General features: G+C 37.3%; 1 protein-coding gene across 1 annotated transcript in view; it reads right to left on the bottom strand.

Moving 5' to 3' along the window:
- Positions 1-865: 865 nt before the first annotated feature.
- PPP1CB (protein phosphatase 1 catalytic subunit beta) overlaps positions 866-16,101 on the bottom strand; it is a 28,772-nt gene continuing 13,536 nt past the window's right edge. Inside the window, exons 3-8 of the mRNA XM_058020397.1 lie at positions 13,366-13,596; positions 12,937-13,041; positions 8,125-8,196; positions 4,905-5,056; positions 3,225-3,359; positions 866-2,608 (exon numbers count right to left, since the gene is read on the bottom strand). Coding sequence (XP_057876380.1) covers positions 2,504-2,608; positions 3,225-3,359; positions 4,905-5,056; positions 8,125-8,196; positions 12,937-13,041; positions 13,366-13,596 — 800 coding nt within the window. The 3' untranslated portion in view covers positions 866-2,503. The remainder of the gene's footprint in view (positions 2,609-3,224; positions 3,360-4,904; positions 5,057-8,124; positions 8,197-12,936; positions 13,042-13,365; positions 13,597-16,101) is intronic.

Genomic DNA, 16,101 nt, shown 5'->3' on the forward strand with positions numbered 1-16,101 from the left:
GTTGAAGTGGTGAGTTCTGTTATGTATCAGACTTGCTTTTAGTATGGAATATCAGTCATATCTGTAGGGGTAAGATTACTACATCATGTGTGTTTTCCACCACATAGATGATGAGGGATGTTAGCAGACATTCCAACTCTCCAAAAATCAAAACAACATTCAAACAATTTCCAAATGACTGCTGATATGTATAAATAGCAATTCTTCAGAATACCAGCACCCAATGTGGCTTACTAGTGCCATTAAACAAACTAAAAATTTCCTATTTCTTTAGGACACAGAAGAAGGCCCGAAGACTTTATTTTTCTTTTGACATAGCATCTGTAACACAAGCGAGCATGTTAGGTGCTCACATAACATACAGCTTTACACCTGGACATTTTATGATACAGAAGACATTGTTCCAGAAACAAAAGAAAAAATGGAAAAGGGTTAATCCAGATGTTTGGTAACACAGAGGCTGGCACTTGGTAAAACCCAGCATTTTCAAAACTTGCAAAAATAAATCTCAAGTAAGCAATGACTTAGAGCAGGAAGTTACCATGTAAATGCTTACAGATTAGATTTCATAAATTACCTTGTCCCAAACTGCAGTTACTCTCACACAGCTCTTACTGCTGACTTTCAAGAACAAGTGTCTTTGAACAACATCAAAAAAATCTATTTCATTTTATTTTAAGCATTGAAACTGATGTTTGCTTCAAAGTGGGATAGAATAAACCATTGTTCAAAACCATAGACCAACCCAGTATAAATCAGTAACAGATAGATATATTGTAAGACTTCCTTTTCTTGAAAAACAACCAACTCCACACATTTTGAGTAAGTCAGGTATGTTAAAATAACCAGTCAGACTTCATTCAAATGAATTAGACAACTTTTACTAAATGAAAAAACCTACATTTAAAATATGCATTTAAAACAAAATGGAATTAGAAAAGAGACTTAAATCCATTTTAAAGAACTTGCTCACTGTGTCAGAAATCAATATATCTCTTGCATTATATAATGTGCCAGTTCATAAAACATAAGTTACTAGAATCCTCAATTTAACATTTTCAAAGACAATACTGAAGTCAAGAGTTTTACATCTACTGATGCACATTTAGAATGGTATAAATCTGCAGCCTTCCCCCAAAGAATCTAACAAATTTGACAATATTCAGTAAAAGCTTTTGTAGTTGTGTCCAATAAGTATTGCATCCTAAAGTATCACAAATCTGTGCCTTTCATTTATCCTACTGTATATTTTGTGTCTTCTCTATATCTTGCCATTTGCCAATGTTAGCTCTTTTAATAAAGGAGAGAACTGAAAATACTGCTTAACTCTTGATCACGTACAGAAATTATTGCTACTATAGTACACTACAAAGCAGAAGTCTATACAATAGTATATGAAATTTGATCATGAAAATCCAAATGATAGATTCTTTAGTGATGTAAGCCTTACTATAAAGTTGGACATTCCTGTAGCATTTTCAGCTCACCACCCATCATCTAGCCTGTTGTATGTTGAAGAACAGCCATTTAAACACACCCTCCTCTGAAAAAGAATGTCAGCTTTCAAAGGCTTATCAAGTAAGGATCTTCATGTTCTGTGGAACTATGTAAGATGAATTTTGATGCAGGTAGGAAGTTACCTGGAAGCTAAGCATGCCAAAGGTGTTTCATGCTAATAAAACTAAAGCCAAGGTACCACTAAATCAAGTTACCAACTAATAGGCAATACCATTTTTGTCCTATCTAAGTTAAATGAAGTGCCATTGCACAGTGTAATGTCAATAATTTAAAATAGTGTAGTGCACAAATTTATTGTGTGGCAGTTGAAGTTAAAAGGTCAGGACAGATTTTTCTGCCTTAATGTATGTTGGCTGCCAAGCTGTCCAGTCCAGGTATTTGGGACTCAGTTTGCCTTTTAATGACTACTGTACTATAAACTTTGCATTATAATGGGGCACACAGCATTATGATGAAAAAACAGGGGATTAGGGGGAGGATAAGAGATCAATGGCTGTTCTAGAAAGCCCCTTCCTCATATCAATTTCAAAGAGCCAGGAAATAAGACTAGATACCATATTCGCATCATTCTAGCTACAAAATAACCAAAGTAAAAGCAATTAAGCAACAATAAGACCACATTACACAAATGGAACATCATGCTCTCATCTGGTTTAACTATTACACCAAGTTTTAACTGGGATGTTGGTCAACTTTAAAAACCGTGGTAAATGTGAATATGTAGTTGAAATAGTTTTTCCTAATTTTTTTCCTCTCTATGCTGGATATTAGAACTTGGAGCTATACTTGTTACAATACAGTGTCGCACATCTTTCTACTAGAAAAATTAATAAAGATCCTTTACCCGTCTCTTTAAGTTAAACGTGTGACATCATAAAGGGTGTCAAATGGCTGGATGGTTTTACAGTGCACACTTATTATATATTGTAATATGGAGTTTTGTCCTTGACAGATCTGATGGTGTTTTCTACATTATTTCCTTTCTTCACCTCTTCTTCGGTGGATTAGCTGTGCGAGGTGGAGTGACTGGACGCCCAGAATTCAGTCCACCATACTGGTACTTGGCTTTCTTTTCAGATGGTTTCAATATCTTAGAGAAAATAAAGAAGTTCCTTTGAGTCAGCAATAACTAAACACATTTCAGATACTGTTAAGCCCACACAAAACCTTGATCAGCACGAACAATAAGGATGAGGATGGTGGGAGGGGGGGCGGAAATCACATCACAGCCCTACAAATTTCTTAGCTCTACATGCAACAGTAGCAGCAACTCTAAATCCTTTTAGTTCTACCACTATGTTGAGGTGGAAAGAGGAAAGAAAAGGGGCTGAAAATACATCCAGGAAGGAATAGCGACTAAAATCTGACCAAAGCAGCCATATTAAAAGGGTCCGTATAACCATTAGTTTGCATAATTGTGTACTCCAATCACTAGGTATGACAAAAAAGAAATCACCCAATTAAGCTTTAAATTTTGAAATGAGCATTTCAATAGAATGAAGAACTTAATATGAAATAGTTTGGAAAATATCAAATTCCAGTTTTCTGCAGAACAATTGGGTTGCAGTTCCAGTTGTTCACAAAGCAGTCCCCTCTGTAGCCCAAGAATATTGCTTTACACTAACCACCAGCACAGCCACGAGCACACTAACGTGGTCCATACAGCCCAACACCTACAGGCATGTTACTGCACAAATATAGCATACCTGGAAGGAACACATCAGAGTTTCATCCACACTCATCATGCCTCCTGCATTGTCAAACTCTCCGCAGTAATTTGGAGCTGAGAATAGGGTGACCAACTGCCGTTTAGCAAAGAACTCGTATCCATCTTCAACCACCTGGCAACACCAGAGAAATCAATACGGCTCACATACAAAGTTTTGAAGAAAAAAAAAATATCTTGAGGCAAACTGGACTTTATATTAGAAAGATAAAGGAACAGACATAAAAACAGCTATTTTATGTCTTGACTTTCAGACAGGACAAGTTCACTCGTTTTATCTTACCTGACACTGAATGCCAGGCCAGACAGTATACCCCTTGTCTGACAATTCAAATGTTAATAAGCACACATCAGCTTGACTGTTTAATATTTTCATAGCTGAAGTCTAATTATACACTGCCAGTGTAAGGATTCCCAGCATTTAATGCTTTATACACAGAATGTGGATGTTTGACCTAATTAGTTTGGAGCACACAAGGTCTGGATACCACCTTCACTGCAACTTGAAACAATTAAGTTTTGCTTAAATTGGTGTTGACTGCACACACCTCAAGCGTAGGTGATTTCAGAGTGTCAAAATTATAAAAAAATAGTGATTCTGCCAGATCTTGCCTAAGAGCATGATGCACCTTTACAATTGTTCAAGGAGTATGATGCATCAGCTGAGGATGTTCCCTCTTTTCTGAAATAAAAGCTTTATGTTACAATGTAGTACAACAAATACACCCAACTGATTACTTTGGTGCAATCATCATTATCTTCTATAAGATATTATCCTCCTTTTATAAAGACCTGAATCAACTATATGACTTAGAAAATTGGCAGTAATCTTGATCAGCAGTTAAGAAATCCAGTCAGCATGTGGAATCAATACTAAATCTTCTCTAATGTTTTAGCAGTAAAATTACAAGGAAAAAAATTTCAGTGTTCTAATAGTGTACCCAAGCCTAACAGTGACACAGAATAAAGAGCCTATTTTTGTTCCACAGCAAGAGGGAGCTTCTAAAATAGACTAAATAATGAAACTGAAATGCTATACAGGAAACTGAAACCTGATGTCCACCTAAGTAGCACTGTTGCTTGAAGTAACCTAATAAAAAAGTGTGCTCAGGATTGGCAATGCAAAAACTGCCTGACAAATGTGAGGAAATAAAAACAACCTATGCCAAAATACTCTGGATAGCTGAATCAAAATACTGGCAACAGTGAAAGTTTTTATGTACAGACTTGCTTGTAGAGATAGTCAAAATGCATTTAATATTTTCATGAAGCAAAGTAGAGGTAGTTCAAGCCAGAATTACCAGGGAATTGTCTACTGCTGAAAGTGAAGCACTTAAACTTCAGTGTAAATCTCAAATTCAAGTCACTCTGCCCCTTTAAATCTGGAGACTTTACCTGTGATGCCCACATACATCAGTCTAACATTTAACCGACAGTACAAAAGGAAGACATCAATGGAGAAATCCAGTGTTTGTATTCTACTCAACTGACATTAGACACACAGTTCATCATGAGCCAACAAAAGGACATAGCCTTTATAGGCCCTTTATTAGAAAGATTTTTTTCTCTAGAAATAACACAGTGCAAACTAAGTTCCAAATATACACGACTGATAAGGAGCAGGAGACATTTTAAGAAGCATCAGCAGCAAAATTCATACCTGATGAGCTCGACAGATCAAATCCAGATCATGACGATTCAGAAATTTACTGACCACATCAGCACCAAAAGTGAAAGAGACCCCACGATCATTTTCACCCCAACCTTGCACATCTTTGTCTGGGTCAGACCACAGCAGGTCACAGAGCAAACCTTTGAAAGATAATAAAAATGAAAATGCCAGTCTTGGGAGGTATTTTATAATGCAAACCAGTTCTGCTGTAATTACCAGAGCAACTCAGCTAAAGAAAACAAGCCTTAACAACAAATGCAACAATACTTACACTGCAACTCAGACAGAGTACAGTCTGAATCTCGAGATTGTTTACCCCCTCACCACTGAAAATGCCTTGAGATTAAAAAAGTCAGATTCAAATAGTTCTTTGAAATAATCTTTTTTTGTAATATTCAGTGTGTTTACAGTGAGCATTAAAGGAGTTTAAAAATATTAAAGTGCATGTGTATTAACAGGTAACCATCAATTTCACAGCTCACTGGGAAAGCTTAGTTTGAAAGGTGCGGTAAATTTAAAAGCCCTATGCAAGGCCAGTCATAAAGGCAGTAAGTAATTTCGTATTCTAAGTTTCTGAACACAAACAACTTTGATTCTTACTTTTCCTACCATTCATGAAGAACCTTAGATGACTAAATCAAAATGTAACACAGCAAAACACTGATACATCATCTCACGTAGCGCTGCCAATTTGCTAGGACCCCGGTTGACTGTTTCAAAAAGTCTCGTGACAGCCAGTCTGGAAGCTAAGCTAGAACAATAAACCTCTCTGGCATTTCAGCACTGGTCAAGATCTTTTTTTTTTTTTTGCTGCCAACAAAAGGTCAGCCAACTCTGGAGTTAACACTGGGTATTAAAAAAGATTTCTCTAGATCAACTGCAATGCCTTTACAGATACAGAACTTTCCATTAATATTAGCATGAGAAAGAACCAGGTCAATCCAACTGGAACACAAACAAACCCCCAAATGTTTGAAAGGCATTGTACTTTCTTCACTTGTGATGACCCACAGGCATATAAATACTTAACAGCATTGTCTCACAATTTGAAAGATAAGCCAGAAGGCTCCGTCATCTACCATTCAGAAGTTTGACTGACATTTACATTTGGTTACTTGCTAAACAAAATATTAAAGATATTATTTCTTAAACAATAGGTCCTTCAAGCTGTAATCAAGCAAACCAATGTTTGAAACCTATTGTGCAACGACACCATTTTATATTTACATATATTTATCAAATGGTCTTTGGCACCAGACACAGCTGCTCTCTAACAACAGGCTAAAATTTGTTTTTAGAAGAGAAAGAACAGAACAAGTACAACTGGAATTTAGATAATATTTCCATCTAGAGATAAACTACTGAACAGAATCAGTGCATGACAAAAATTTAACTTTACTGAAATTTAGTTCTATATTGAGTAACTTTGTTTTTCAAAACAGTAATTGCCCTGCAATCCCTAATGGCTTCTTACCATGAGTTCCCAACAAGTGATAGAAGCAGCTTGTCTCAGCTGTTTAGTGAGTGCATCCTCTTCTACTCTTTCCCCAAAATTAAATAATCTTTAGGGTCATACAGAACAAAAGGCAAATCTGTCCTAAGAGGTCTTTAAATTGCAGTTGAAGTTGTAAAGCTTTTTTTCATCAGGCTCGAAGAAGCCATCATAATCATCTAATCCTAGCACAGCCACATGATCATCTACCAAAACTTTTGTATCAACACAAATATTCCCCAAGTGACACCCCTCCACAAAGAGATAGCTTTGAAGGGCTTAAAACTGTAATGGAAGTGAGACTACGTCAGTTTATTTTTAATTTTCTGCAAGATTTACTTCCATCATGTAAAACTGGTTTCCTTAAGTAGGTCCAAAAGATGAAGACCTTGGTCATTGCACACATGCCTCTGATAGCACATTTCTTTTTATCTCTGACAGTACACACACAGCTATTGCTTCTGAAATCCAAATTAACAGTACACAAAACAAAAACCTTTTACAAAAAATCTGCATACTTATTTTTAGGAGGTACTAAGAAGAGAGATGATTTCAGTGGAGTGTCCATGGAAACAAGAGCTACATTCTGTAAGGGCATTCCTCAAGTGGGGGTGCCTCAAGCACTATTATGCCTGCTGAATAAAACCCATCTTTTCTGGGAACGCTGATATATGCAAAGATTGACTCGTTTGTGCTAACATTTATTTGGTTATGCATTGAGTGAATAAGTAGCATAAAAGGACAAACAGTGTAGTAATTTATACTACAGAAACAATCACTCACCAGTCTATAATGCATCTTAGTGTCAGGAGTGTATATACTGGCTTGCACAGAAGTGGTGTTGTTTAAGGGAGAGTAGATATATTAACATTAGTCCCTGAATTACTCCATGCCAAGGAACATTACAAGAAACAGAATTCTTCTAACTTATTTGTAACTTATGTTCAAAAAAAGGTTCAGATTTTATATCCCCTCTAAAAGTTAATTTCAGACCACTGTTGAAATCAACACTTTAAAAGTTATCCCATTGTATTGCTCAGCAGTCTTTTCAATCCACTAGTAAAAAAATCTGTAATAAATGAGACACTAAGCAAGACTGATTCAAGCCATTCAAAAGAACATTGTACAGAAAGCACTAGCAATTTGCATCCAACATTTATAAACAGAACAATAACCTAGTAGAAGAAAATTTCACAACTAGTACATTGATAGATGGAATTGAAATCCCAACTGCAGTGAAGTAAGAGCTGTATGTTTCAAATTTAAGGAGGAAGGAGACAAACAGAAAGAAGCCCAAACACTTAAACACCCAGGAAATTTAACTTGGTTGTCCTGTTTAACTTTGAACAGTTATGTTCTTATATAGACTAAAAGGTTTGTGTGTGCCTAACCAAGGCAAGGGGAATGACCTCTTCTGTTTCCTTTACCTTTCATTACACTTCTAAGATGTTTTAAGGGAAACTTGTGAATAATGTATCCAAAAACATGTATCAAAAAACATACTCTACTCGGCTATGACAAACAACAACACCACATACAACAACCTTTAACACATCAGATAGCACAGCCATCATGAAGAACAGGGCTCACATCCTATACAGGCACCAAGGAATATTGTACTGTGAGCAGAGTTAAGTCACTACATTGCTTGCACAGAAATTGATTAAACCTGTTTCCTCATTAAGACTTATTTACAGTAAATTTCACATCACTCACCTGTGTCAGGAACATCTGTAGGTCTCATAATTCTCCGGATCTGCTCCATTGACTGGAGATCTGGAGACAGTCCTGTAAAAGTACAAGAAAACAAGTGACTCATATACGCATTTTACCTGCAGAAAGGGTTCCAGAGAACACAAGATTTGAGGTTCAAAGGCACACAGCATCCATTGTTTCCACTGCAACATAAACAGAAGGCAGTTTGCTATAAGACAATTAAGTTGCTGAACAGAGGACAGAGAATAATGCAAGTGAAATTAGCAAGGGGTTCTCATCACCATCCTTTTAGCCATGGAGGTTGTCATCTACTGTAGCTCAGCTGCTTAAGTCAATTACAAAATCACAGTGCTTTGATTACTCAAAAAAAACCCCAAAACACTCAGTGCAGACACAGCTATCCTTCAATAGTTCAGCCATTAACATGCAACAACAATTAAAGCATGGAATTCCAAAGCCACCCTTTGAGGAGTTTACACACCCTAAAGCTCCTCTGCTTGGGGCGTAGAGGCATGAAAGAAAGCCTGCTAGATGCTACAGCATCCTAATGTGTCCTTAAATAAGGGTCCTAGGTGTTTTAAATTACTTAGGCCAAGGTCTCTAATTAAGAAAGCCGCAAATTTTAAAATAGAACATGAAGACCTAATTTGTGATGAAACACATTTTGTGTTAACAAACCATATCAATTTGAATCAGTCCAGAACTCTGAACAGGACAGAAGAAAGCTGTCATTGGGAAGGTCATTTCACCATGTAAAGTTATTTCAGCTAACATCAGAGTTTGCACAGTGGCAACATATATGTTACAAGAACAATGATATTTGACAGGAACCAAAGAACTTGATACAGACTTGAGGAACTTTTCTTCAAGTATGAAGATTTTAGATTATTTTTCTTGAAGCAGTCTTATGGTAAAAGCCTTCTATCATCATCACCTGGCTAAAGCTGTTTTCATGCTCTTGCCTTGAGGCTGTAAAGAATGGCAGAAATCTAACAGTAAACTACTTAAAGGGAGTATTAATCAAGTCTATAAACACAACAATACAGGAATAATAAAATAACTTCTAGTAGAAAATCACCTTTCAAACTTTGATGAATCTACCACTTCCCCTTTCCCAGACCTGATCTATTTGCACACACATTTCATTAGCACATGGCACCACACCCAGATTGCAATGGGCAGTCTCAATGAAATAAACATGACCAGTCTGTGACTTTCTATGAAGTTACAGCTTTCAGCATTTCAGGCTGCACCCAAAATAAATCTTTAATCCCTAAGTGTTCAAGGCCAGGCTGGATGGGATGGAGCATCCTGGTCTAGTGGAAGGTTCCTTGCCCACAGCAGGGTCACTGGGAACTAGGTGCGTTTTAATGTTCCTTCCAACTCAAAGCACTCTATGATTCTTTAAAAGGAAATGTTACTACAAACCATGTCTCAACCATGTGGCTGTCCATTTTTGTGCTATTTTGCATTACTGGAAAACAGCAAAACCCTACAGAATTGCCTACAGGTTTGCAGACTTTTTTGTAACCACTTCTTTCCCAGAGTATTTTCCTAACTCCCCTTGCACACAAAGAAATGGCTAACATCTCAAATTCATACCTACAGAGTAAAGTCCTACATGATCAGTGTTGAATGCAGGATATTTGCAGGATATAAGAATGCCAAAGCTCACTGTAAAGCTGCTGCCAGTAAAGTGATTGCTGAAACCTGCAGCATACTAAAAGTACAGAATTAAGTTCTCTTGTCACAACAGCTAAGCACAGGAAAAACACCTTTAAGTACACTCAGTATACTATATTTTTGAAGCATAAGACCACCTCCTCCCTAAGGGAAAACAAAGAAGTCTCATTAGTCCTGGCAGACTCATCAAATTTGATTTGAACCACTCTTTGACTGTGTGGAATTGGTAAAGTAAACGTGATAAGTACTAATTTCTATAGTGCAATCTTTGAATACTATGTAAATTAAGTAGAGATAAACATCAACATCCAGTTTGTTGTCATTAAGGTCACAAGAAAAACAGAATTCCAGAGCCTAAAAATACCACAAAAATGCAGTATTTTACTGTACAAACACAACTCCCATCTCAGAGCTTCAACTGAGTGTAGTAAGATCAATGTATTCCATCAATATGACACTACAATATGGACTTCATTTATAGAAACTTGAAACGAACCATGTAAGTTCTTTAAAGATTAGAGCTAGAGAGTGCTGTCATAGATAAGAGGACCAATGCTGTCCAGAATACAATGCAGAGAGAAAGGGAGAAGTCAGAAATAGTTAAGGAATAAGCTTTAATGAAGTGAGATAAAGAGCAAAGTCAGAAGTTAGTTGAGAGGACAGCCTTCAAAAAAGGACAAATTATTACATGTGTGAGGAATGTGGGAAGAGAGGGAGCTGATGGAGAAGACACAATGAAAGATCCTCTCACTAGCTTGAACATTTAAAGACGGGGTAGCAAGAGAGGTTTGAGTTATATTGCAAGATGGTTAACTCCAAACAGATACCAGAAAAGTTTAGGTAGAAGAGATGACTCAATATATTAAGCTATTGTAGATGGCCTACTGGGGTTGAAGTTAGGTGCCTTTTGTTTTACTATGTTATGCGGTTTTGCAAAGTTTTATTATATCCCAGAGGACAATATTTTTAAAATAAACTATGCAAAAATGCGCAATATAGTAAAAAAGGCACCTACCTTATATCTATATGCTAGCTTCAACCTCCAGCAGAGTTGAATGGTTTGTGTTGCTGCCTCAGTGTCTATTAGAGTAGTAACATCGTGAAAAGGCGTTGACAGTCCATTACTTCATTGGATCTGGAATGCAGTTTGGATAGGACTGGAGAAAAGTGGAAAAAGGGCAAAGCTTATTTCTGTGCTGAACGTCCACTTCCATTTATTAGGAGCACACAGCACTTCAGTAGTCTTTTCACTTTGTTTCACAGCTACAGATCAGTTCAGAGTGGCAATAATTTCAGTTACAGACTAAGCCTGTACAATTTACGGGGCAATTAGCAATGAATAACAAAGTAAATACTGCTTTTCATAAAAAGAGCCTTAAAGCATACTATGCACAAAATAACCTCTTGTTTAGTCAAGTAGAAAAACTTCTAATTCACACATGCTCCCCTCCCTCCCCACTTCCAATGAAACTTTAAATCTTTTTACTTGAAAAATAGCTCTTGAGGCTTCTTTCTCATGGTTCATGTCTCAAATGCATACACACAAAGCTGCTGGTTTTGTCATAGCATTCTGCTCTACCTGCTAAGATGCTTTCATTATCTTCTGCCTAAATTTAATTGTTTGCCTGAAACACTCCAGTATTTTGTTACTATTCATGCTCTGTTTTCCAAAAAACCAAAATTCTAAAACATATGTCAATAGTAAAACAGTAATTCTTTCATAAGCTGTTTTGAGACAAATTTATTACATGGGTTTTTAGCCACTGATATTTGGCTACCTAGGTGCAGAAGTGACTCTATCTCACGTTCCTAAAACTATGAGATCTAGCCTGTAAGATAGATACCAGTTCTTAAAAAGAAGAAACACCACCACGTGGCTTGAGAATAAGATTAAAAGATGAGCTGCAAACAAACAGTTATTCTGACATGTCAGTGCTACCCAGAGACTGGCAGACCCAAGCGTACTACTGCATTAACTATGTTTTTACAGGGACTTAACAATGCCTCAGAGCATGTTATGTGTAAGACCCCGTTAGCTTATTCTAGCAGGCACTGAAGGCAGAAGCTTTCAATACAAGACACAAGAATACTCCGGACCATTTTTAAAGCACATTCCATACAGGCATAGCTCTTGAACTGATACCTGTAATTAATAAAGGCAGGATGGCAGCCATCAAAAAACCTCATGAAGTCTGGAAACGGAGGTGTTCAAACTAGATGTTTCTGCATTGCTTTCATTTCCACTAATTTCCATCTGACTGGCAACACAGGTGTGACATCTACCAAACCATTTCTAGGTCACTCAGAGAAAGGCATTAAGTTGCTTATTAATGGAGGCAGTTGCAAACACAGCTGCAAAAGGCAGGATAGCTCTTTCTACAAGTAATTGAAACTCTTGTCAACTGTTTGACACCGCAAACTTCTGAAAACCTGTTAAGCATTATTGCCTGTAAAGTCATGGCCTGTTCTAAAAAGAAGAGAACCCAAGTACATTCCAATATTCAGACAAGTCACAGCCCTCAGTCAGATCAACACCCAACACTTTTTTCAGTACACCAGCAGGGCAGCACTGGGACAGGTACCCACAGAATGCAGAGTGTCTAGCAGCAAAGGCTTTATGGAGTCCATGCAAGCCATGTCTAATCTGTTCCAGTGTTAACAAACGTCTCGCTTCAAGCTGCAGGCTTGACTGTGTGACCTCAACTGTCCCACCCACCAAAGTGCTGCGAAACAGTTAAAGAGACAGAGTAGAGAGCCAAGGTTACTTGTGACAGCCACTCTTCACTGCCAGGGGTGCCAATGTTAGCAAGGCTGCACTGATATATAGTAACAGCAACAGGTAACGTGGCAAAATCGGACAATAACTCTAGCATTGAGTAACCTTCAGAGAGGGATACACTGATGGGAATACTTACAGATGCACTTCCCACTCAGGCACAAGAGGGCCATGTGTACCAGGTAAGAATGACAGTCTACTGACAAGTGCACAGAAAAGCATGACCTTTACAGACAACACAAGGTTAACTATAGCCAGCTAAATATCAGGTACACACAGCCACACTCCATTTGGTATAGCACTAACCCAAAGTCAAGTTTAGATACAACTTTTAAAAGCAGCCATCAGCTTACCTCCATGACAACAGAAGATCTTCTCATCCACAATGGCTGCAATAGGCAGACAGTTAAAACAGTCTGTGAAGGTCTTCCACAGCTTAATGTTAAATCTCCGCTTGCCTACAAAAACAGTGTGCAACATTAGGAAGAGGAAGCTGGTTCTTAAAGACAACCTGTAATACATATCAGAGCCTAAGCAAAAACATTAGCAAATTCTGTGAGCACACTAACATCTCAATCTCTTACTACAGCATTTCAAGGACAGCAGAAGAAAAAAAAATAGTAATGCTCCAGAGTGACTTTAACCTTGGCTTGGAACTTAGAAAGTTTCAACGCAGCTCACAGAGTATTGAAACCTTTGCATTACAAGAGTCACTACTACAACTGTTTCCAAAACAAAGTATTAGTCTGTTGCAGTCTTCCAAAGTAATAGATTTTGCTTACATTCATCATAAAATCCATAGATTCGATTGATGCTAGCACACTCATGATTTCCTCTTAGGAGAAAGAAGTTTTCTGGGTACTTGATTTTATATGCCAGTAATAGGCAAATTGTTTCCAGAGACTGTTTGCCTCTGTCTACATAATCTCCAAGGAAAAGATAATTAGCTTCTGGTGGGAATCCTCCATATTCAAATAATCGAAGCAAGTCTGTATACTGACCATGGATATCACCTGAAAAAAAGAGTGTACCAAGGATTAGTGCAACATAACGACTTACACAAGTCAAGAATTTAAGCCAGCTAATTAGTTTTTATTCAGTGATAATAAAAAAGGCATTAATATTACCTTTAAAAACTGGCAATATGCATTATAAAGGTAAGAACCAAGCTGATATTAAAGCTGAAGTACTCACAGGATATAAATAACTCACCATATCTGCACAACTGCTATGTCAGGTATGAAGCCAGTCTGAAATGCAAAGCTACAAAAATCTTCACAATAAAGCATAAGCTTTCTAACCAAGCTTTAATTCACTTAAATTAAAACAAGATCAGAAAGAAAATCTCCAATTGAACAGGTATATGACCAGGAAGCAAATGTACCTCAAAAAAAGTCACATTAACTACTGCAAAAACAGATCAGTGAAGAATTCAGACTGGAGAGAAACTGAACACTGTGCTGGCAAAGTACACTCACTTCAAAGGTCAATTTCCATAACACTGCTGTACTAAGAATCCCATCCCGCAGCATTTAGACTAACTCCTCCTTTGATGCATGTAACAAGCAAGACAGACTCAAAAGACTCCATCCCTTACAAGATCATCAACCCTGCAGCTTGTTGTTAGGAAAAATACCTGTCATGTTACTCTTCCCACTGTCAGCTTTAAAACTAGGCTTTCCACAGAACAGCTCTGTGTGGCATTTACACCAGCACAGTGCATCACATCGGAGCAGCCAAAGCTAAACTACCTCTGAGCTGTCCACACGGGTGAAGAGGCCAAAGCTGCTCTGCAGTAACTTCCAGTATACATGCAATGCATTCCAGCTGAGTGGAAAACTTATTATCAGAGTGACTGGATGCAAAACAGATATGCCAAAAGCCTTCAGTACAAGCTGCATGTTATTCAGGTTCAGTACCTCCTGGTCCTGTACATTAAGCATTACATTGATGTATTTTCACTATTGCTGCTTGTTCAGTGACAAAATCCTGACTTTGCTTAGCAGAGTTATTCTCCAGTAGAGCACAAGCTACTACAGCCTCAAAAGAAAAAAGAACAACTCACACCACTTCTTTCATCTTGAAAAAGATAAAAGGTTCCCAAATCTGTATGCTCTCTGGTTCAACTCTTAAAGCACACAGTGGTACAAAGAGTACATGTTATAATGTTATATTATATTCCTTTAAACTTTCCATGAAAAATGCAATACTTCCTCCTTTAGGCAGCATTCTCCCATAACTATTTCTCACTCAGGAAGAAGAATCACTTTTCCAATTTTCTTCTAATAGAAGTGATCAGTATCTACTATCCAATTTCAGTGACAATATGAAGCTCCACTGGCTAAAATCTCTTTCACACATGTTGCAACAAGAATGATTTGTATTCTAACTGATATTTAGAAGTCTGCAGGTCACAACCTGAAGAAGCAGAGGACTCTTCAACAAATTGTTTCTATGCTGAGTCTAGTATTCCAGAACCATGTTATCAAATCCCCAGACTTCATCACTAACAGAATGAACTACCAAGTAAACACACTACAGAAAATATTATTATGTTGTCTATAACTACTTTCAGTTACACACATGCACCAGAGGGACAAATGCACTTAATGGGTAAAACCATTTTGCAGAAACAATTTTACAAAGGTACCAAGGCATTTCCCATTCCATTCATGGCATCTAGCACTTTAAAATAATACAGCTTCATGTGAGCACAAGTTGAAGTCTACCAGATATAAGACTTACATTAAAAACCACATCTATTTTAAAATGGACATTTACATAAGAGCATCTTTCATCTTACATTAAAACACAGCCATTTGAGATGTAGAGGTTATTTTGAACTGACTTGTTTGTAAGACAAGACAATCCTATTATGGTTCCTCAGGCATTGCCTGAACACACAAAAGTAATAGTTCAAAGCATTACCAGCTGCATATTTTGCTTTTGGTGAAAGCAATCATCGTTCTTTTGCTTTTATCTAAATGCAGCTTTGACAATTGCTCCAATATTAAATTTAGATGCACTTGACACTTCCTGGTACTTTCACAGTGTTTGGAATCCAATTTAAGATAACAAATGCCTTATTTAGCTGTGCATTAGCTACACCTATTACTGCACACCTAACAGTCCATTCAACTGCCTCCATCTAAACAGATGAGGAGGACCTCACTTTGAAGTAGGAAAATTATTCTTTGCAGACCTTGATTTATGTATAATCTACCTGAGTTTCTCTGTTTTCTTCATCTAGGAATACAGTAAGACTACACTACAATGAAAAGTCTAAAGAAACCACAATGTGATAAAGTTGCATTTTACCTTCAACTTTATGTCATAATGCAAGCTGGGCTGGTTTTTCCTCCCCACCCTACCAAGCAATTAGTCATTTAAAAATGACTTTGCCATTAGTGGTTGGTTTGCGGGTTTGGCTGTTTTATTTTGGGGTTTGGGGTTTTTTTAATTGGTAGCATCCTCTCAATGTAAGAAACATTGCAGACATTGCATCTGCCAGGAAGAAG

This window comes from Melospiza georgiana, chromosome 3 (assembly GCF_028018845.1).
Source record: "Melospiza georgiana isolate bMelGeo1 chromosome 3, bMelGeo1.pri, whole genome shotgun sequence".
NCBI lineage: Eukaryota > Metazoa > Chordata > Aves > Passeriformes > Passerellidae > Melospiza > Melospiza georgiana.